The 20,801-nt window shown below is 48.5% G+C and overlaps 1 protein-coding gene across 5 annotated transcripts in view; it reads right to left on the bottom strand.

Annotated features, from left to right (window-relative positions):
* Positions 1-15,019: 15,019 nt before the first annotated feature.
* Positions 15,020-20,801, bottom strand: part of TARM1 (T cell-interacting, activating receptor on myeloid cells 1) — a 30,294-nt gene continuing 24,512 nt past the window's right edge. For 2 of the 5 annotated variants that reach the window (XM_047837240.1, XM_047837241.1), the window contains exons 2-7: positions 18,917-19,084; positions 18,691-18,726; positions 18,269-18,443; positions 17,718-18,014; positions 16,171-16,345; positions 15,020-15,836 (exon numbers count right to left, since the gene is read on the bottom strand). In XM_047837240.1, coding sequence (XP_047693196.1) covers positions 16,203-16,345; positions 17,718-18,014; positions 18,269-18,443; positions 18,691-18,726; positions 18,917-19,033 — 768 coding nt within the window. In that variant the 5' untranslated portion in view covers positions 19,034-19,084 and the 3' untranslated portion in view covers positions 15,020-15,836; positions 16,171-16,202. Of the gene's footprint in view, positions 15,837-16,170; positions 16,346-17,717; positions 18,015-18,268; positions 18,560-18,690; positions 18,727-18,916; positions 19,085-20,801 lie in introns of all 5 variants that reach the window. The other 3 variants (XM_047837239.1, XM_047837243.1, XM_047837242.1) reach the window with 3 other exon arrangements.

The following is a 20,801-nucleotide window of genomic DNA, read 5'->3' as shown; positions in this document are numbered from 1 at the left end:
CCAGTACAAGCAGTCCAAGGAACTTACCAAAGCGGAGGAGGCAAAGGAATTCAGAGATCATCCTGGCCCTGCAGCCTGCCCGAAGGGCCTGCTTCAGTTTTGCAACCACGGGAAGGAGGGAAGCCCCCCACGGTGGTATCTTTGGCCCGCCCTGCTCTTCCTTCCTCTCTCTTGACTCGTGAGTTTCATGACACACCCATGCTTCCACGGTGAGAACCAGGTGGCGTGCACAAACAGCCCCACAAGCAAGTACTTCTGGCGTCGCCATCCTGCTCTGATTGCGTGCGGGCTCAGGTCTCAGTTCTGACTCCTCTTAGCCCCGAACACTGGGACCAAAGGATTCTGTTTCAGGATACGGAAACCGGTTGATGTGGAGAATATTGCTAATTCCCTGGCTAATGGAAAAGACGCTGGAGACTGGTATGAAATGAGGTCATCCACATTGCTGAGTGTTTGAACGGCTATAGCGAGACCCTTCATTAAGGTCGTTAAAAAGTGCGTGAAACACCTCCACCCCTCCATCCAGGCACACAAGGGTTCTTCCATCATGGGAAAAAAACACATTTTTTAAAGTTGATTTATTTTGTGAGAGCAAGAACACAAGTGGGGGAAGAACAGAGAGAGAGGGAGAGAGAGGATCCCAAGCAGGCTCTGTGCCGTCAGCACAGAGCCCGATGTGGGGCTTGAACCCACGAAGCTGTGAGATTGTGACCTGAGATGAAATTAAGAGTCTGACACATAACCAGCTGAGCCACCCAGGCACACCTTTCATGGCAAAACTTTTTAAAAAAGATTTCCCTGTTTTTTAATTAAGACTTTATTTTATTTTTAGGGTTTTTGTTTTGTTTCTTGAGAGAGAGAGACAGAGAGGCAGCCTGAAATGGGAAGGGACAGATAGAGGGAGAGAGAGAATCTTAGGCAGGTTCCACACTTCATGTGCAGCCCGACTCAGGGCTTGATCCCATGACTGAGATCATGACCTGAGCCAAAATCAAGAGTTGGACGCTTAACCAACTGAGCCACCCAGGCACCCCTTAAGATTTTATTTTTAAGCAATCTCTACACCCAACATGCACTTGAACTTACAACCTTGAGATCAAGGGTTATGTGCTCCACCGACTAAATCAGCCAGGTGCCCCCCCATCATGGAAAACTTTTATCTGCACACAGTTATTGATGAAACAAGCAAAAATATTAGGCTAAAGAAGATTAGAACAACAGGATTAACCAACTTGACCTAGTTAACGTTTTCAGAGCACCACTACCCCCAGCAGTTACAAAATGTACATTATTTTCAAGTAGGCATGAAGCATTAACCAAAATAGGCCACATGCACTGTTAAAAACAAAAAAGGTGGGGTGCCTGGGTGGCTCAATCAATTAAGCATCTGACTCAGGTCATGATGTCTTGGTTCATGGGCTCAAGCCCTGAGTTAGGCTCTGTGCTGACAGTGCAGAGCCTGCTTGGGATTCTCTCTCTCCTCCTCTCTCTCTCTCAAAAATAATAATAGTTAATTAGTTTTTAAAAGTAAAAATTAAAAGCAGGGCGCCTGGGTGGCTCAGTCGGCTAAGCGTCCAACTCTTGGTTTCAGCTCTCGTGATCTCACAGTCTGTGTGAGACTGAGCCCAGTGTTAGGCTCTGTGCTAACAGCAAGGAGCCTGCTTGGGATATATTCTCTCTCTCTCTCTCTCTCTCTCTGCCCCTCCCCTGCTTGCTCATGCTCCCTCTCTCTTAAAAATTAATAAACTTAAAAATAAAAAGCAAGAAGGAAAAAAGCAAAAAGAAGAGAAGGTTTGTGTCTCTGTGAGTGAGGGCTCTAAGTCGTAGTTTAATAGGTATTTAGGAGATTGGAGCCTGCGGTGGTTACTTTGGACTTACGACGGTTTAAACCTGCCTATATATTCTTTTCTGTTCATCACACCAAAAGTTAGAGTTGAATTCTCCTCTTCTGGAACACGGGCCATTTGTAGCTGCTTGCTTCTAACAACCAGAATACAGGCAAGTGTGCAGGGAAGGGTTAAGTCAGCAGGCCCGCCTTGCTCAGAACCTATGTGTTACTAAGAAAATCCTGTCTTCCCCTCAGGGCTCACCTTTGGCAGCTCCTGAGGGATGGGCTCTGAGCCCTTGGAATGTTCTCCCTGGTCAGCCTAGCAGAGTGTGGTACCCCCTCTGTAACCCTGCACCAAATCTCTGTAGAGAATTACATGCTCTGGGAGAAGTGGATTCTCTAGGAAATCTTTAGGGAAAGTAAAGAGGTGTCAAACATTCATCAAACAAGTCAAGTCACAATGGTGTGCCACTTGCTGGGAGGCAAGATCATGTTTCCGAAGGTTCTGTTGACCTACAGATAACCTGAATCTGAATGTGAGTGGATACAAGACTAATCCAACTGAGGTCGTTCTGCAAAGTAACTAGCCTGTAATCTCAGCTCACGAAAATCAAGGGAAAACCATTGGAGAGGGAAGAAGATGAAGGAAGTGTGGCCGCTGAGTGCCACACATGACCCCGAACTGGATTCTCTCCTTGGGAAAGGGGGTCCTGGGACCATTGGCACAACTTGAATGAGCTCTTGAGTACGAGAATGCAGCCGTGTATCCGTGTTGAGTTCTGACTCTAAGGGGTGTCCTGTGGTTGTAGAAAAGAACACCTATATCTGCAGGGATCACACACTGGAGTGTGCAAGCGATGAGTCACTGTGTCGCACTCTGGAATGGTTGGCAAGCCAGAAGGCTTTCCTCCTGTACTTGGACACCGTGTAGTCTGGAAGTTGCTACAGATGAGATATCTGCAGATTGCACCTTTCTTTAAAAAGATGTTAATTTGTATGTTGTGAGATTATTTTCATCTTAATTTTCTGTGTTTCTAATTTAGTACGCGCTCCTTTTCACTGCAGTTTATAGATGCTATTTAGGCGTCCTTAACTGGACACTCCATTGGGTGGAAACATTCCCATTACTAATAGATTTCATGAAAGATAAATATCAAAGAAGACTCAATGCATTTTATATCTTTTGTAATGCTTGGTAATGGAGAATTGTTGCCCCATATTCGTTTTTTTAATGTTTATTTTTGAGAGAGAGAGAGGGTGTGGGGGGTAGGGAGAGAGAAAGGGGGACAGAGGATCTGAAGCAAGCCCCATGTGGGGCTCAAACTCACAAACTGCGAGATCATGACCTGAGCCAAAGTCAGACGCTCAAGTGACCTAGCCACCCAGGCGCCCCTCCGTAATGATTCTTAATTCAAAAACTCACTAAAAGAAAATTCACTGATAAAGGTTAGGTAAAATTCACGTCGTAGTGTTTGGTCCTCTGACTACAAGAAAGAATAAGAACCTCATTAAATGACCACAAATCTCTCCCTTCTGCAGTATACGCTCCATATGCTGTGTTTTTAAGTATTTTTTCCAAAATCTGACAGAGTCAAGTGAAGAAGTAGTTCTAACAATTCCAACCAAAGATACACAAACACTTAAATAATGGGGTAGACAGGCCGTCAGCCATCTTTCAAATGGGTTGATTTGTGTCCCTCCAGAAGATGTTGAACTCCTAACCTCCAAGACCTGTGAATGTGGCTTCACTTGGATAATCTATTTTTATTTCATTTTTATTTTAGAGAGAGCACGAGCTGGGGAGGGGGACAGAGGGAGAGGGAAACAGAACTTTAAGCAGGCTTCTTGCCCAGCATGGATCCCGACATGGGCTTGATCCCACAACCCTGGGATCATGACCTGAACCAAAACGAAGAGTCAGATGCGCGACTGACCGAGCCACCCAGGCGCCCCTGATTTCATTTTTATAAGGTGTGAGGTTTCAGCAAATCAGGACGCAGAAGGGAACGTCCTTATACTTATAAACGGCATCTGTGAAAAACCTACAAGTAGTAGCATATTTTTAAATTTTTTTTTTAACATTTATTCATTTTCGAGAGACAAGAGTGTGAGCGGGGAAGGCGCAAAGAGAGAGGGAGACACAGAATCCCAAGCAGGCTCCAGGCTCCGAGCTGTCAGCACAGAGCCCGACACGGGGCTCGAACCCACGAACCGCGAGATCATGACCTGAGCCAAAGTCAGACGCTTAACCGAATGAGCCATCCAGGTGCCCCAAGAAATTAGGCAATTTAAAGAAAGGCATGCAGAATAGAAATGGAACAAGTAAAACTGTCTTTAGTCACAAAGAATATGATAAACTATGTAGAAGTTTCTAAGGAATCTACAAAAAGTTGTAAGAAATAATGTCTGAACTTGGAAGGTAGCAGCATTTGTCAGTAACAAAAACAATAATGTATTCATACGCCCACGCAGGGAACCACTGCAAGCGATAATTCAGAAAGCAGCAACATTTATATCACATCAACGAACGTGAAAAACTTAAGGATAAAATTAAAGTGGACATATGTCAGAGCTGAACAGTGAAAAAGGCAAAACACTGACGAGATAAAATCAAAATAGATAAACCATGCCCCTGGATCAGAACACTCAATATTATTAAGGTTCACATTCTCTCCAAGTTGATGTGTGGTGTAAACGCAAGCCCATTCAGTATCCCAGTAGCCTTTGGGAGAAATTGACAATTTGATTCTAAAATGCATTTGATGGGGCACCTAGGTAGCTCAGTCAGTGAAGCGTCCAACTTGATTTTCGCTCAGGACATGATATCGAGGTTCATGAGATCAGACCCCTCACTGGGCTCTGTGCCGACGCCGTGGAGTCTGCTTGGGATTCTCTCTCCCCCTCTCTCTCTGCCCCTCCCCTGCTCACACACACATTTTCTTTCTCTCTATAAATAAATAAACTTAAAAATATACTTAAAGGGGTGCCTGGGTGGCTCAGTCAGCTAAGCGTCGGAGTCTTGATCTTGGCTCAGGTCGCGATCTCACAGTTTGTCAATTTGAGCCCCATGTAGGACTTTGCTGACATGTGGAGTCTACTTGGGATTCTGTCTCTGCCTCTCCCCCACTTGTGCTCACTTACTCTCTCCCTCTCTCTCTCTCTCTCTCTTTGTCAAAATAAATAAACTTAAAAAAATTTAAATATATATACTTAAAACATTTTTTTACACGTACATGAAAATTAAAAAGATCTAGAAGAGCCAGGATCATTTAAAAATCTGATAAACCAATAGCCTCTGTTTTCAAGACTTTTAAAAAGCTACAGTAATCGATATAGTGTGGTATAAGCCAAAGTATAGAAAAATGGATTACTGGAACAAGAGTTCAGAAATCAACTCATGAATCTATGACAAACTGGTTTTTAAACAAAAATGCCAAGGTAGTTGAGTGGAAAAAGAAGAATCCTTTCAAGAAATGGTGCAGGAACAACTGAGTTAATCTATATGTGAAAAGAATGAACACTGACTGTTAGCTGATACCATCTATTAAGGGTGCATAGTATATGTGTGGCAAGACTTCCTGGTTAGAATACAAAAGTTTTAGCTGTAAAAGAAGAACTTTCGTCAAAACTCCGACTTTTAAGAAGATGCAGAGTTTCATTTAAAAATGCGAAGAGAAGTAGCAGACTGAGGTAAATATTTGCAAGATGTGTCTGTTAATAATGGACATATGCCCAGATTATGTATATTCTTACCACACAGTATCAGGAAGATTAACAACCAAATTAAAAAATGGACAAAGTAGGGGCACCTGGGTGGCTCAGTCGGTTGAGCGTCCGACTTCAGCTCAGGTCATGATCTCACGGTTTGTGAATTCGAGCCCTGCGTCAGGCTCTGTGCTGACAGCTCGGAGCCTGGAGCCTGCCTCAGATTCCGTGTCGCCCTCTCTGCCTCTCCCCTGCTCGTTCTCTGTCTCTCTCTCAAAAATAAACATTAAATTTTTTTTTAAAAAAGGGCAAAGTATTTAATCATATACTTCATGAGGAATATATACATATTTCCAGTAGTACCTGAGAAAGTGCTCACAACATAGGAGGTCAGGAAAAAGCATAGTAAAAGCCACACTGACCAAATAAATAATGATCCCAGAAACAGACCCACACACGTATAGAACTTTGGTTTATGACAGAAATGGTAGACCAGTAGGAGAAAGATTAATTGTTATGTGTTGCATAAATTCATATTTTGTTTGATTAATCTTTATGCCTGTCCTCTGCCCCAGGTGAAGAGTACAGAAGAGGAAGCCGTCATCTTGTCCTGGAGCAGCAACATTCTCAACAGAGGTGAGAATGTGCGTTCCAAAAGAAACTGTTCAGGGTCAGTGGGTCTGATTTGATCAACACCCATCATTCCCCTGGGCAGCTGTGGGGTCTATGGGGCGAAGGACAGAAAGAAATCACAGTGGGGGGGCGGAAGGAAAAGGAAGAATATTATTTCTCCTGGCCTCTAAACACAGGTTCTCCACCAGAGGAATACCACCCCATTCCCCAACATCTATATCTAGGGATGTTCGAGAAAGTACTGTAGTATGTGCTTTTCTTCTTCTCCCGTGCTTATTGGGGGCTTTAACTGGTATTTAACGGGGAAAGCAGATGCTAAGTGTTTCTGTAATCAATAGGACAGGCACACATGGTAAAGAAATACCTCACCTACAAGGCCATTGGCCCTCCTACTGAGAAACAGGAAGTGTTATGATAGGGTTTGGGGTTTAAGGAACCATACATCGCTACAAAAGTCCAGCTGCTTTACGTGGTTCCTTGTGGAGACTGCTTCTGGCTATGCCAGGCTTCAGTCCTGGTGATAATCAGAAACATGACAGAAAGACCCAGTCGGATGAGGTTAACTTTGGTGTCATCCCCCAGTGTGGTACCTGAGAAAACGGAAACAGAGAATGAGATCATGACTGGTATCCCTTCTGCTCAAAGGGATCTACCAAATGTGACTCTCACACACCTGCTTGTGTTTCCTGGCCAGTGGTCTTGTACCTTCGCTCAAGTTTTATTGAAAACATAGTGTAGGATTTCATGAGGTCTATAATGGCCCTTCTTTTTGTCTTCTTTCTTTTATATTCTCTGTGCCCTCTCTCTCTTCCTTCGTTTATTTGGTCTTTATCTCATTTCCACTTTCCCACATTTCCTTTCTCCTTTCTCCCTCCAGGGATTAGGGATTAGGAGCAACACAAAAGACTCAGAGCACTTTTATTGCCTTCTTCAGGCTGTCATAACGAAATGCCACAAACTGGGTGACATAAAGCAACAGAAATGTATTCTCTCACCGTCTGAAGGTTCGAAGTCTGTTGTGACCGGCGCAACAAACACCGAGATCAGGGTCCTGAGGGTAGGGGAATGCAAGAAAAAAAGAAGAGAAAGTTTGGGAACAGGAGGCTCCCCTGGGCTGATGGCCCAAGTGATGGCTTTATTGTTGCTGTACACAATGTTTTATATCCAGACTCTTATGGGTCAGGCCATTCTAAGAATAAACAGGTTTCACATGATCACTGCCAGCCAAAACATTTAGTTCTGTGTACCTTGCGAACTTTCTGAACGGGTCACAAGACCTTGTTGATAGATTGCTAGCAAAACACAATTCCCATGTTTGTGTCTATCTGACTCGGGGTAGAAAAAGGGAGGTAGCATTACTGCCAACACCTGCAGACCACAGGCTTCAGGAATTAACTTTCTCAGCCTTGGCAAGGCTTTCGTATGCCCTTGAAAGTGAGGGAATGGGAGGGGGAACCACCGGGTTGGCTGAGTCAACAAGGAACCATTGCTCGACCCAGTCTCAGCCTGGCACTGGGGCCCAGCCTCCCACATGAATGGGAGGGGGAACCACCAGGTTGGCTGAGTCGACAGGGAGCCTTTGCTCGACCCGGTCTCAGCCTGGCACTGGGGCCCGGCCTCCCACATGAATGGGAGGGGGAACCACCAGGTTGGCTGAGTCGACAGGGAGCCTTTGCTCGACCCGGTCTCAGCCTGGCACTGGGGCCCGGCCTCCCACATGAATGGGAGGGGGAACCACCAGGTTGGCTGAGTCAACAGGGAGCCTTTGCTCGACCCGGTCTCAGCCTGGCACTGGGGCCCGGCCTCCCACATGAATGGGAGGGGGAACCACCAGGTTGGCTGAGTCAACAGGGAACCATTGCTCGACCCGGTCTCAGCCTGGCACTGGGGCCCAGCCTCCCACATGAATGGGAGGGGGAACCACCAGGTTGGCTGAGTCAACAGGGAGCCTTTGCTCGACCCGGTCTCAGCCTGGCACTGGGGCCCGGCCTCCCACATGAATGGGAGGGGGAACCACCAGGTTGGCTGAGTCGACAGGGAACCATTGCTCGACCCGGTCTCAGCCTGGCACTGGGGCCCAGCCTCCCACATGAATGGGAGGGGGAACCACCAGGTTGGCTGAGTCAACAGGGAACCATTGCTCGACCCGGTCTCAGCCTGGCACTGGGGCCCGGCCTCCCACATGAATGGGAGGGGGAACCACCAGGTTGGCTGAGTCGACAGGGAGCCTTTGCTCGACCCGGTCTCAGCCTGGCACCGGGGGCCGGCCTCCCACAGAAGTCTGAAGTCAAGGTGTTGACAGAGCAATACTTTCTCCAAAGATTCTAGGGAAAGATCCTTCCCTCTTTCCTCTTCTAGCTCCTGGAAGCTCCAAGCACTCTTTGGCCTGTGGCCACATCCCTCCAATCTCAGCCTCTGTTTTCACATGGCCGTCTTCCTTCAGTATGTCTCGGTGTCATTACTTACTCCTCATCTTTTAAGGACACCAGTCACGTTGAGTAAGAGTATTCCCTCATGTGAAGTTAACAAATGATTATCTGCAAAGACCAGATAATGCTATTTCCAAATAAGGTTGCATTCACAGGTACTGGGAGTTAGGACTCAAACATACCTTTTGGGGGACAAAAATCAACCCATTACGGCTCCAGCAGAGTGCCAAAATCTCGTAGCTGGCCCAGTATCCTCATAGCACAAAACTTAAACTTCATATAGGCAGTGAGCCCAGGAATTTTGGAATTCAGAAGCTAAGCATCTGGGTCGTGGTGCATATCAGCTGCAACCAAGTAGGGCTTGAGGTTGGCTGTGGACCTGGTTCCTAAGGAGGAGCCTGTATGTGCATCATCCCTCTCAGTAGAACTGGGAATAGCTATGGCCTATAAACAGGGAATTTCTCAACATCACACATCCCAATTACTGCCGAGTCTATCTGTAAACTCAGCGGTAAACACGTTCCCTGAGGTGAGGTCCATGGAGAGCAATTTCTAATGATGCCACCATATTTTTAAAATTTTTTTATTGTTTATTTTTGAGAGAGAGAGAGAGGGAGAGAATGGGAAGGGGAGGGGCAGAGAGAGAAGGAGACAGAATCAGAAGCAGGCTCCAAGTTCTGGGCTGTCAGCACAGAGCCCGACGCGGGGCTCAAACTCAGGAGCCGTGAGATTATGACCTGAGCCGAAGTCAGATGCTTAACTGACTGAGCCACCCAGGCCCCGATGATGCCACCATATTTAGAAAGTCCCCTCCCCCTCTCATTACTGACCATACAGGCCTTCATTTCTTTAAAAATTTTTTTTCAACGTTTTTTATTTATTTTTGGGACAGAGAGAGACAGAGCATGAACGGGGGAGGGGCAGAGAGAGAGGGAGACACAGAATCGGAAACAGGCTCCAGGCTCCGAGCCGTCAGCCCAGAGCCCGACGCGGGGCCCGAACTCACGGACCGCGAGATCGTGACCTGGCTGAAGCCGGACGCTTAACTGACTGCACCACCCAGGCGCCCCCAGGCCTTCATTTCTAATTATAAAATGTTTATTGACTGTGGGAAGAATCAGGAAGACACAAAGTTATCAACCGAGAAATTCATTTGTAGCATCCAGTGAAGTAGAATTATAGTAGAAACAAAGGTAATTTTCAACGATGTAGTACAGGCCTGGTGACCCAAGTTGGTACCACAAACATGACACAAAAGCAGAGCGCTGTGGAAACCCTGCATCTGGAGAACAAGACAGAGTCATCGAAAATTAAATTGTTGGGGCGCCTGGGTGGCGCAGTCGGTTAAGCGTCCGACTTCAGCCAGGTCACGATCTCACGGTCCGTGGGTTCGAGCCCCGCGTCGGGCTCTGTGCTGACAGCTCGGAGCCTGGAGCCTGCTTCGGATCCTGTGTCTCCCTCTCTCTCTGCCCCTCCCGCACTCTCACTTTGTCTCACTCTGTCTCTCAAAAATAAATAAATGTAAAAAAAAAAAATTTAAAGAAGGACAAGGAAAGGATAGGGAATTTGGGATGAAAGAACAAGTAGGGAAAATAATCACCATCTATTGTGTCTCTTTGGCCAAACACACAGCGTAAAAGAATCACCCATGAGATACAAGCTATTGTTGTGGAACAAGGTTCCCAGTCACTTTATGACAGACTTCCTTAGATACTGGCAGCACTTGGCTAGAGTAAGACTCAGTCACCAGGCTTCCCCAGACTGCCTCATGGCTATTGCCCCGCTGGAGCAATCTAGAAAATGTATCAGCGGGGGGGCGCCTGGGTGGCTCAGTCGGTTAGGCGGCCAACTTCGGCTCGGGTCATGATCTTGCGGTCCGTGAGTTCTAGCCCCGCGTCGGGCTCTGTGCTGACAGCTCAGAGCCTGGAGCCTGCTTCATATTCTGTGTCTGCCTCTTTCTGACCCTCCCCTGTTCATGCTCTGTCTCTCCCTGTCTCAAAAATAAATAAACGTTAAAAAAAATTTTTTTTTAAATGTATCAGGGGCTGTAGAAGAAATGGCTAGATTAAGTGCAGTTTGGGATAGAGAACGGTCATAGTGTGATATGTGGAGTGTCTGTGTGGGTACGTACTTTTGCCTGAGTGCTAAGAGCTCCTGGAAATTGACGTCATGCCTGTGCATGAATATTACTGTAATAAAGATTCTACGTTCACAAGGAGTTTAGTTAGACATGCATTTCTAAGAAGAGAAATTTCCTTCTCCCGTATGGAAAAACGGTTTGGTGTTTCTGGGGGAAAGTGAGAAGTTGATAGGACTTTTAGGTGCAAACACGTGCACGCATCAAGAAAAGCTAGGGTGCCTTGGTGGCTCAGTCGGTTAAGCCGACTTGGGCTCAGGTCATGAGTTTGAGTTTGAACTCGCAGTTTGTGAGTTCGAGCCCCGCGTCAGGCACTGTGCTGACAGCTCAGGGCCTGGAGTGTGCTTCAGATTCTGTCTGTCTGTCTGTCTCTCTCTCTCTCTGCCCCTCCCTCCCCAGCTTACGCCTTCTCTCTTTCTCTCTCTCTCTCTCTCTCAAAAATAAACATTAAAAACATTTTTTTATTAAAGAAAGAAAGAAGAGAAAAGTCAGAAAGTGGAAGATAGTGGGCATATGCGAAGGCATGCTAAGGACTGCTGTTGCAAAGTCAGAGGAACACAAAAAATGGAGGAAAGAAACATGTAGAGAGAGCAGAGACCTGTGGACGCCTCAGAAGTTGCACATGGGAAGCAGCACGACCCCCACGTCTAGACAGAGCCTGGTCCCTGTGCATCAAAGCGCCAGGGGCCTGGGCCCTTGTCCCTCCTGCCCGGTCCCTGCAGAGAGGGCAGAGCCCCAGAACAGATCCGTCCCCATTGTGATGGGCCGTACTGTGGCAGGAGGGCATGTGCCACTTCTGATGTTGCTGAAACTGGGCAGAAGGCAGAAGACCATGGTCAGACCGCACACAGTGTGAGCAGATTTAGTGGTGGAGATGAGATTTCCTATGGGAGCGAGTGGGATGTCTGGAGTCACAGAATGTGAGAGGACCTTAAGCTGCCCATAGCTGTTGGAAGATCAGAGTAGAGGGAGGCACTCAAGTGTGAGAGTCCAGCTTACCCTGTAAATTAAACTTAGTTAAGAAAAAATATCAGAAGCATCGTGTAGTCATTTCAAGTGAATTCCTGCTAGAACTCAGTGCCCTCCACCTGCCGCCTCTTGACTGAGGACCATGCAGGTTCTGAAACCTTCAGAGCTCTTCAGTTCCTGCCTCCCCAATGCCTGCCCTCACTCACTGCCACGGATGCTGCTGGTGGGGATGGGGACCCTCTCCCTGCTTCCCAACTGGGGTATATCTCTCTGAGACTCCAGGGTTTCGCCCAATATGATTAGGAAGAACATGTTGGTTGGACACAGGCTTGACCACCTGGCTTCTCATCACACTGGCCCAGGCCACAGAACTCAGGTGCACTCTGCACAGCACCTCCACAGTGATCAGAGGGGACCACTGTAGAAGTCTTTTGTAGACTTTTGTAGACCATTGTAGGATCTCACTGGGGCTGCCTCGAAGCCTGATCACAGGGGCACACGTTCTCTCAAGGACAGAAGACAGGAGGGACATGCTTTCTTCGCTGACAGATGACAGACAGTCCTATGTGATGGGTTTCCAGTAGAAATAGCTCCTGAGCCAGGGGGAGGGGACGATAGGATTCATTCCCCCGTGGAAATAGCAGTCATCTTCCTATGAGCACGCAGTCTCTAATCACTGTGACAGCCCTGCAGACGGGCATAACTGTCCTCGTTGTATGGATAAGGAAATCGGGCCCGGGCACCACAACTCGCGTGCGCTGGAGAGGAGGCTCCAAAACATGAGTTGAATTCACTTCTTTCCTGGAAACACAATTAGAAGGCCTAAGAAGGACATTCTTTTCATTTTCCCACGGTGAGGGTCTGATGTAAAGAGAGCACATAGACTATCCTCGAATCTAGGGATCAGAGAGATGTGGTAAGAACTTGGATCCAGTCACGGTGCCCAAAACCAAGCTGAGAACCACATGCCATCCTTGCCCGATGAAACCAGGGGTTTTGGCTCCTGTAGACAGACATCCTGAGCTGTACCCTGTTCCACACCCAGGAAACTTTAAAACAACTTTATCGAGATGTAGTTCACATGCCATACAGTTCACCCATGTAATACGTGCAGTCCAGCGGCTTTCCTTTATTCACAGATGCGTGCAAATACCACACAAATTTAAAACGTTTTCATGGCTCCAAAATGACCCCCCATTACTCTAAAGCTTTTGCTGTATTTCCCTACCCCCACCACCTGCAGCCCTAAACACTAGCCTGCTTTCTCTGTGGGTTTCCCTACTCTGGACTTTCCTATGAGTGGAATCGTGTATTATATGGTCTTTGTGACTAGACTTTCACTTGGCATCATGAGCTCCTCCCTTTTGTGTCTTTGGAATGTCCCCCCCTCAGCATCTGGTCAGGTACCCCAAGGACATTTCTGTTTTGAAGACCCCATACTTGTACCCGTCTTAATTTCCCATTGTAACCCAGTGGAAACAGAAATGCCTTTAGAAGCAGACGGACTTGGGCTTTGACTTCTCTGCTCATTCTCCCTGTGGCCCTGAGCAGGAACCCTCAGCCATCGGTCCCAGGGTCCTCATTTATCCAAGTGGGCCTAATTCCCACCACACAGGAGTGTTTGCAAAGGTCAGAGTGACATGTCCCACAGAATGCTCTAGGAGATGATTTTGGGCAATGCAGTGACGTGGTATTCTATAGCTTTGATCATGGCGTTAGAAAGTTATTACCCTTTCAATCACGTTATGCCCTTCTGATCACATCAAGGAGAGAAGATGCATTTCAAGCCGACTTTAGAACACCTTTATCTCTGGCTCATCACTCTTCGTAACTAGGGAGTGGTTGGCCGTGGGCTCAGAAGCCTGACCATCAACAGTGTAAGGCTAGCATGTCCTAACATTTTTTGCCTTTCCATCATATTCTATATTTATATTTACCCTCCTTTACCAGGTGGGTGACACTGCATTTTTAAATTATTGCTAACTAATGCAATAAATAAAAAACGTGTATTTAAAGAACAAACGTTGACTCCTATTAGTAAATTACTAAATGAGAAACAGTGGTGCAGGCATAGCACACAGTCATGAATGTGGCATGTACATATTTGAATATTGGAAAAAATTTGAGTGGTGAGTGGATGTAAAGCTTGCAGCGTGGGCCCTGACATGTGTGAAGCAATCTGTAAATACAACCAGTGTTGTGTCTTTTGTATTCTCCGCGTCTCTCAACCTGTCCATCCACCCTTATCTTGAACCCCCCAGCATACCATCCTAAGGAACATACCAAAGCAAAGGAAGGAAGGAGTTCCACGGTCCTGATCCAAGGACCCCTCTTCAGCTTTGCAACCCCTGGACGGAGGACAGCTCCATGTGGGCAATGACCTCTTTCCTCCAGCCTTTCCCTTCCTTCCTCTCACGTGACCCACAGGTCAGGAAAAGAAAGTCAGGTGATGTCACATAAAACATTCTGAAAATGACACAGTGGTAAAGATGAAGAACAAACCGGTGGTTGCCCAGGTTGGAGGGTGATGTTGGGGAGACCGGTGGGTGTGACAGTAAGGCACAGCATGAGGTGATAGATGGATCGCTATGTTGGTTATGCTGGTGGCTCCACGAATCTACACGTGACAAAACAACATCAAACCCTACCCTCGCATTGTGCTAGTGTTAGCTTCTTGGTTTGGATCTTGTAATGGACATGTCATGGAACCATTGGAGAAATTGGGTGCAGGGTACAAGTATCTGTCCTGAGTTTGCAACTTCCTGTGAATTGAATGACTTCAAAATAAAAATAAGATATGATTAAAGAGGAAAGGCAGTCTGAAACAGACATGGGCACTCACACGTTAGGGGGTGGAAACATCACAAAGTCTGTTGCATGCACGGCCAAGGCAGAGACTGAAGCAAGACGTGGTTGTCCAGTGAACAACTGGTGTCTCTGTGATGTGCCACACTCATACTGGGCATAAATCCAAAGTTCTGTCCATTTGACCACTCTTGGCCAAACACCAGCCAAGGGGGTCTGTTCTCAGTAGGAACCATGATTTTTACTCATTGGGTAGAAGGAACAGAAAAATTCTCCTGGTGCCTGAGGCTACCAGAGTGTCCACATTGAGAAAGTCTGACAAAAGATTTGCAGCCTGGGAGAAGCTCCTGTCTGCCCCCAGCACCCCGAAGCAAGATTCGTCCATGGTGTGATGAAAGCCAGTGCAACAAAACGAAGTAGATGAAACAAAGAATTACATCTGCAAGAATCATCTCTACTCCAAACAGGACTTTTTTTTTCTTTTTGAGAGAAAAAGAGAGAAAGCACGTGGGGGAGATGGGCAGAGGGGGACAAAGAGAGAAACTTAAGCAGGCTACACACTCAGTGCAGAGCCCGGTGTGGGACTTGATCTCATGAACCTGATATCATGACCTGAACTGCAGTCAACAGTCACGATGCCTGCCGGAGCCACCCAGGCGACCCCAGAACTGGATTTTTATAAGCGTATCTCCCGGGTTTTAAGAGAGGAGACAATAGTTCTAAAATAAGAATGAGTATTTGTGACAGAGAACAGGATTATGAACAAACAGCAACAGATCGTGAAGGTGAAAATATTGTGGATAACCTTTTTACACCTGCACCAGACGATGAAGAAATCCTGGGTACAACTCAGAAGCAACTTGATGCTATGAAGTTGAGAGGGAGCCTCCCAAAATTAGGCAAAATGTGGAGAATCTATGAAATAAAATTGAAAAGACACATAGGATAAAGAAAGTTTCACACTTGACTAATTGCTGGTCCTGAAGTACAAAATAGAGAATGGAGGGGAGTCGATAATATGCCGGAAGCAGTGTTTTCCCTAAATATCAATGGCATCACAGTTCCTATGGAGGTAACTGCACGTGCTACCCAGCCAGACTCTGAAGTTTTAAGTATTTTTTTCAAATCATCCAAATTTTTTGAGTGTGTCTTTAAGATCCATTCTGTGCTCTGCCCCAGGCAAAGCTATGGCAAGAGGTAAGCCTCGTCCTTGAGTAGTTCTTCATAGAGCTAAGAATGTAGGTTCCACAGGACTGTTAAGGATCGGCAGGTCTCTCCATCTGCACTCGTCATTCCCTGGGAAGCCCTGGGGCATGTGGGTAGTACACACCTAAGGACAGGGGAGGAAGGAAGAGGAAGAATATTATTTCCCTGGCCTCCTAACACAGGTTCTCCAGCAGGGGAACACCACCCCACCTCCCATCCTCCGTATCTAGGAATGTTGGGAAAGGTCCTGATAGCACTCATTATCTTGTCCCACAATGACTGGGGCTTCAGCTGCTCTTTAATGAGAAAAAGAAATGGTGCTGAATGTTCCCACGAGGAACAGGACAGTCCCACGTGCTGAAGAAATATCCCACCCAAAGTATCATTTGGGCCCATGATGAGAAACAGCATGTCCCCATGGTGGAGTTTGGTGTTCAGAGAACCACGTGTCACTATACCAGCCCGTGAACAAGACAAGTGCTCAGTTGTTCTACGTGGATCCACGTGGAGACTCCTTCTGGCTGCACCAGGCTTCCAGCAGGAGAGCGCCCATAATAACCACAACTAGGGCAGCCAGACCCAGGCGGATGAGGTTGCCCGTGGTGTAGTCCCTCGATATGGCACCTGGGGGGACTGGGAGAGAGGAGAGCGTCAGCACCAGCCAGTAGAGGAGTGTCCATCCTTCCCACGTGGATCTGCCCAACGGGACGCTCCTGCACCCACTTGTGTGCCCTGGCCAGTGGTCAGCTGTGGCCGCCCTGAAGTTGTAATCACTGAAAACCCAACGTGGGATTTCGTGAGGGTTCTAGTGGGTCTTCCTTGGTCTTCTGTCCTTTGTCTTCTCTCTGCTCGGTCTCTCTTCCTTCATTTATTGGCTCTTCATATCTTTTGACCCTCCCACGTGTCCCTTTTCCCTTCTCCCTCCTGGTATTAGGAATCAGGCTTAGGAGCAAGACCAAAACCCAAAGATGCTGCCCCGAGCGTGGAAATGATTCGGTGGTTGCTTGTGCACCCCCTCCTCACGGCAAAGACTTCAGGCGGCCGTGAGCTCAAGAAAATTCAAGCCCAGTACCTAAGCACCGAGAGCACCGTGCATTTCATTCCCACCGCACCCAAGAAGAGCTAGGGCTCAGTGTTGGCCTTGGCTCCTAATGAGGACCTGGGCTGGCATTGGCCCTGGCTCCTAATGAGTACCTGGGCTCCTCACCAGGACCTGGGCTCGGGGTTGGCCCTGGCTCCTAAGAGGACCTGCGAGTGAAGCTTCCATGTCACACAGGCCGTGGGTGCAGAGTTCATGTGTGAGCCCACCAGCCACAACGTTTCCCGGAGACAGAGTCCGTGGGAGGAACCTGTGGTGACGTCGCAGACCCAGGGTGCCCTCTGCACCTGTCTGTGCTGGCTGCACGGTCCCTGCTTTCCAACCAGAGGGCGATGGGCCACCACGGCTCACATGCACACGTCTACGGTGCCACGGAAGCACGGGGTGTGGCATCCAAGGAAGCAACGTTCTGGCCAGACACACAAGATGGTTGTGGAAGATCCTCCACGGGTGACCCAGAACCTGGCGGCCAGGGCAGCAGCGCGCACTAAGAACGAGACCGCAAGCCATGAGGCTGCCATCACCGGGACGACCCACAAGTCTAAGAGACGCAAAGGGTAGGGGAAGGGACGCTGACGGTTGGCGGGATGGATCGTTTGCAAGAACAACTTGAGCAATTCTCCAGGAATACAGAACAACAAAGGCCAAAGACTCGAGGTTAGGAAAGGGCAGGTGTGAGAAGGAGATGACGGTAAAATCAGAAGAGAAAGAAGAATCAGAAAGGAACAGAAGCGACGCTCTCCAGGTAGAAAAAAGAGCACGTCGTTCACCTTAAACTGATAGTGTTGTAAGTCAGTGATGGGTCCACCCAACTGGGAAAGCAAGCAAAACAGCCAAAATAAAAACAAGCTGATGAAGAAATGAATTGACTTTCTCCAACTTCTGAAAAATGGTGCAAAACCTCACCTCTCACCCGGATCTCAAGACGATCACTAGGCTGTGAGGCCCAGAAAGGAGTCCCGGTCTGGAAGTAGACACAGCTGTAGTTCCCAGCGTCACCGACTGTCACAGTCTGCAGGGAGAAGTCCGCCTCCTTGCCGGCTGGGGTCCGGAGCCTGATGGGCTCTGCCACTCCCGCCTTCAGCAGGGCGAACCTCATGGGCCCGAAAATATTGTCTGGCCTCTGGCACTGCAGGGTCACGTCGTCTCCTGCGGTCACCACACCCCTTTGGTGGGCTTGCAGGGAAGGTTTAGGGAGACCTCCTGTAAGAGAAGGGAGGCTCCGAGGTCACGGGGAGAAGCCCGGTGTCCCCCACTCACCCTTGTTCTCCCACGGGGGGTTCCTGCTGAGTGTGGGACACAGATCCCTGGTGTCACCCTCTTTCGACTCTGCGGGAAGGAGGTCCCCCCACCCCACGAGCCCTGGATGAGGCCGACCAAGTCATTCTGTTGCTGTGTTTCTCCACCTTCTCTGTCCCGTCCTATGGTCCCTCCCCCAGGCCCGTCCTGCTCCTCACCTGTCACCAGCAGCAGGATGACCTCACTGGGCGGTGATCTTATGTCCGGGGCCCCTGGTCTGTAGCACTCACAGGTGTAGTCTCCAGCATGGCTGCTTCTTAGGTCAGTGAGGTGAAATTCAGCCAGGCCCTCCTTGGAAGCCGGTGATCGTGAAAAGTCCAAAATAACATTACCCTTTTTGAGAACAAAGTCGACATCCTTGGTCGGGGTCTGGCATTGCAGCCTTACATTGCTTCTGGGAGGCACCACCCAGCTGGGCCAGGCCCTGAGGGTGGGCTTGGGAAGGGGCTCTGGAAGGAAGCAGATTGGGGACAGGATTTGGTGCCCTTGCCTGCTGTCAGGAAACCCCTTGAAGGAAAGAGAAGGGATGTGGGGAATTTGGAGCAAAGGGGAGGGAGGGTTTAACTGAAGGAACACTCACCGTCAGTCCCCCTGCTTCCTTGGCCAGCGCACAGCCCTGCAAGAGAACCATCTGTCCGTGAGACCTGAGCCCCATCCCGAGGGGACCTCCCGGGGGGCTGCCGCTGAGACCGGACCCTGGAGGTCACGCATCTGGGTTTCTCATTTCCCCACGCTGGACCCAGGCTTCTGCTCTGCCCTCAGCTCCTGCCCCATTTCCCACAGAAGGTCTCCTCTTTGGATGCCACCTGCCACTCCAGGGGCTCTCCTGGCTTCACAAACGTCCACAGACCCCTGGATTCGCAGCCTCTATCATGGACAGGTTCTTGCATTTCTGTCAAGCTGGTGTTACAGTTCCTGAACATCTCCCCCCACTGGCCTCCGCCAATTCACCCTGGATGTAGAAGGCAGGAACCCTGAAAAAGATCAGGAAGCATGGGACTTGAATGTGACCCTGGGCCACCTCTGATCTTGTCTGAGACCCTGAGTGGGCCTGACAGTCTGCAGACAGCCTCACTTGTGCCGGAAGAACCCCTCCCCACCCCATGCTGAAGGCTGCTCTATGCCAGGGACACCTGGGTGGCTCAGTCCATTAAGCGTCCAACTTTGGCTGCAGTCATGATCTCCTGGTCCATGAGTCGGAACCCCACGTCGGGCTCTGTGCTGACAGCTCAGAGCCTGGAGCCCGCTTCGGATTCCGTGACTCCCTCTCTCTCTTCCCCTCCCCCTCTCGCACTCTGTCTGTCTCTCTCAAAAATAAAAACTTAAAAAAAAAATCTGTTGACTTAGAAAGAAATTTGCAATTGACAGTTATTAGGTGTATCTCCGAGCACCCACAGACATCCTGCTGTTAATGCCCAAATGTGGTAGACACGTTTTGTCTGAGTTCTACGATCTCCTGAAAAATAACATCAAGCCTGTTTACAGAATTTATTGGAAGAGAGTGATTGCTCTAAGTCAACAGATACTTAAGAGATTTCCCCTCCCTTCCTTCCTTCCTTCCTTCCTTCCTTCCTTCCTCCTTCCTTCCTTCCTCCTTCCTTCCTTCCTTCCTTCCTCCTTCCTTCCTCCTTCCTTCCTTCCTTCCTTCCTTCCTTCCTCCTTCCTTCCTTCCTTCCTTCCTTCCTCCTTCCTTCCTTCCTTCCTTCCTTCCTTCCTTCCTCCTTCCTTCCTTCCTTCCTTCCTTCCTTCCTTCCCTCCTTCCTTCCTTCCTTCCTGCTTCCTCCTTCCTTTCTTCCTTCCTTCTTTCCTTCCTTCCTTCCTTCCTTCCTTCCTTCTTTCCTTCCTCCTTCCTTCCTCCTTCCTTCCTCCTTCCTTCCTCCTTCCTTCCTTCCTTCCTTCCTTCCTTCCCTCCTTCCTTCCTTCCTTCCTTCCTGCTTCCTCCTTCCTTTCTTCCTTCCTTCTTTCCTTCCTTCCTCCTTCCTTCCTTCCTCCTTCCTTCCTCCTTCCTTCCTTCCTTCCTTCCTTCCTTCCTCCTTCCTTTCTTCCTCCTTCCTTCCTTCCTTCCTCCTTCCTTCCTTCCTCCTTCCTTCCTTCCTTCCTCCTTCCTTCCTTCCTTCCCTCCTTCCTTCCTTCCTTCCTTCCTTCCTGCTTCCTCCTTCCTTTCTTCCTTCCTTCTTTCCTTCCTTCCTCCTTCCTTCCTTCCTTCCTCCTTCCTTCCTTCCTTCCTTCCTCCTTCCTTCCTTCCTTCCTTCCTCCTTCTTTCCTTCCTTCCTTCCTTCCTCCTTCCTTCCTTCCTTCCTTCCTTCCTTCCTTCCCTCCTTCCTTCCTTCCTTCCTGCTTCCTCCTTCCTTTCTTCCTTCCTTCTTTCCTTCCTTCCTCCTTCCTTCCTCCTTCCTTCCTTCCTTCCTTCCTTCCCTCCTTCCTTCCTTCCTTCCTGCTTCCTCCTTCCTTTCTTCCTTCCTTCTTTCCTTCCTTCCTCCTTCCTTCCTTCCTTCTTTCCTTCCTTCCTTCCTTCCTTCCTTCCTTCTTCCTTCCTTCCTTCCTCCTTCCTCCTTCCTTCCTTCCTTCCTTCCTTCCTTCTTCCTTCCTTCCTTCCTCCTTCCTTCTTCCTTCCTTCCTTCCTTCTTCCTTTTTTTCTTTTTCTTTCTTTCTCTCTCTCTCTCTCTCTCTTTCTTTCTTTCTTTCCCTCCC

Source organism: Prionailurus viverrinus, chromosome E2, assembly GCF_022837055.1.
Source record: "Prionailurus viverrinus isolate Anna chromosome E2, UM_Priviv_1.0, whole genome shotgun sequence".
In the NCBI taxonomy this organism is placed as follows: Eukaryota; Metazoa; Chordata; class Mammalia; order Carnivora; family Felidae; genus Prionailurus; species Prionailurus viverrinus.
The sequence above is the reverse complement of the archived record's forward strand: the minus strand, read 5'-3'. Positions and strand labels throughout refer to the sequence as shown.